The 2,328-nt window shown below is 31.9% G+C and overlaps 1 protein-coding gene across 1 annotated transcript; it reads left to right on the top strand.

Annotated features, from left to right (window-relative positions):
• Positions 1-332: 332 nt before the first annotated feature.
• On the top strand, positions 333-1,223 carry LOC120524502 (olfactory receptor 51E1-like). Its single transcript, XM_039746337.1, has one exon. It carries the CDS (start codon positions 333-335, stop codon positions 1,221-1,223), a length of 891 nt encoding a protein of 296 aa, XP_039602271.1.
• Positions 1,224-2,328: the final 1,105 nt, after the last annotated feature.

The raw sequence follows: 2,328 nt of genomic DNA, 5'->3' as shown, positions 1-2,328 counted from the left end.
TATATACTGTATATGTGTATATATATATATATATGTATATATGTGTATATACGTATTTTTTTTTACTGTGAATCTATTAACCCTTTTGTTTTTAATCAATAGGAAGTATACTGACCTGTGGTGTATCTGATGCTTCAATGAACTGTTGCCATAACCCGGTCTAAAAGCTGGATTTATTATTTACATCTCAGAAGTCAAAAGGGGCAGATTTTCTTTGCTTTTAAATTTGGTGTTCTCACATTTTTGCAGTTTCACTCTCAATTTATAGACCTCAGAACGTGATGGAAAATTCCTCATATATTACAAGTTTTATACTTCTTTCTTTCAAAGACATGGGGAACGCTAAACATTTATATTTTGTGGCTGCACTAATTGCATACCTTGTAATTCTGTTTTTAAATCTCTCTTTAATTCTGATAATAATTTTTGAAAAAAGCCTCCATGAGCCTATGTACATTTTTCTATGCAATTTGTTGATTAGTGCACTCATTGGCGCCACAACTTTTTATATAAAATTATTGATTGACCTTAAAACAGATATTCCAGTAGTTTCTCGCCCAGGTTGTTTTACTCAGATTTTTTTCCTTTATGTTTATTTTGGCATTGAAATGACCATTTTAACAGTTATGGCATATGATAGATTCATAGCGATAAATCTCCCACTATTATACTGTACCATCATTTCCAGTACAAAAACAGCCAAATTAGTCTTTGTTGCCTGGTTATGTCCAATTTGTTGTGTGAGTATTTTGATATCCCTGTCCAGCAGTCTACAATTGTGTGGAAATACCATTAACACAGTGTACTGTAATAACTGGGAAATTGTAAAGTTGTCCTGTACAGACACCAGCGTTAATAATATTTATGGATCACTTGCCTTTAGTATGTTTTTATTACTTACTGTCTTCATTCTTTATTCATATATAAAAATCCTTGTTTTATGCTGGAATAGGTCCCGATCTTACAAATCTAAAGCTTTCCAAACTTGTCTTCCACATTTAATTACATTCATTCTTTTTTTCTGTTCTACAATATTTGAATCAACAGAGAGCCGGACACATTTAAAGAGAACATCAGACTTGGTCAGTACCATTGCTTCTTTGGAGTTTGTCATAGTACCACCGCTTTTAAACCCTTTAATATATGGAATTATTTTACCTGAAATACGCAGAAGAGTTATTTGCATATTTTCAGTTAAAAAACAAACATTACCAGTCAGATAACCTATGCTTCTGTTTCATGTCTAAAACAATGAGTTTTTTGTTCTGTATTCCAAATACAGACAATATATCACAGCAGCACTCCTACAGTAAACATACCTGTTTAATATTGTGTTGTTTTTTACATGCAAAATTCAGGTGTTAAATGTAATTATATTTAAAATTACTTCAGAGACCAGAGAGAATTGGGAAGGAGAGTTATATTAATATTTTTGTTATGTTAAAGTATGATGATTCCACACTGTATTTTTCATTCAAGACACAATACTTTCTTTTTTTCTTTAAGCAAAGAGCAGAAGTAAATAGTAGTGCCATAAAAAGAACTAGCTGTAAATTACGTATTACACAGACCCTCTTGGGCTGAAGAAATATTCACACCAGCCTTGGCAATATTTGTGCTGTGTGCGGTCTGTCATACAGAACTTGATGATTGTTTATTTAGTATATGATAAAATATATTGCAAATATGTTTTGTCACTTATGTCTGAAAGACAGTTTAAAAGGATTAACATCATGCAACTACTAACTACAATTGTGGATGACATAATGATATATACAGTATACTGTGTTTTGCTTTTAAAAAACACCAGTTGCAATTGTGGCTGCAATGAATCAATAAAAATAAAGATATCCCATGTGTTTGTTATTCATTTTTTTAGTATGACATACAGTAAATCATATTGACAAGTTGCTATTAAAGTTCACAGTAGCAAAGCAAGAACACATTTCTGTTTTCAGCACTCTGTCTGGGTGATGTTCTGGGCACTTTGGGGATATTCAATTTGTGCAACAAAACTCTTAATTATTCTTCATTATTAGTTCAGCCTGTGAATGACTTTGGCAATGACTATTAGTAGCAGGTCTGAAAAAAAGAATTTGTTTCTCTGGTTTAAATCTAACATGGAAGTCGTACTGATATCTGCTTTTAATGATCTGATACCTCCTGCGTTATCACTCCCTGCCAAAACAAAGGAGTCCACCCTATTGACAAGTCGTATCATTTGGCTGAATTGACAAAAACAAAAGTAATAATGTAGTATATAATATTGTATCATTTTAATAGATGTGTGTGTGTCTAATGAGTAGAGAAGCAAAGTGTTAACTATAA

This window comes from Polypterus senegalus, chromosome 2, assembly GCF_016835505.1.
Source record: "Polypterus senegalus isolate Bchr_013 chromosome 2, ASM1683550v1, whole genome shotgun sequence".
Lineage (NCBI taxonomy): Eukaryota > Metazoa > Chordata > Cladistia > Polypteriformes > Polypteridae > Polypterus > Polypterus senegalus.
The sequence above is the reverse complement of the archived record's forward strand: the minus strand, read 5'-3'. Positions and strand labels throughout refer to the sequence as shown.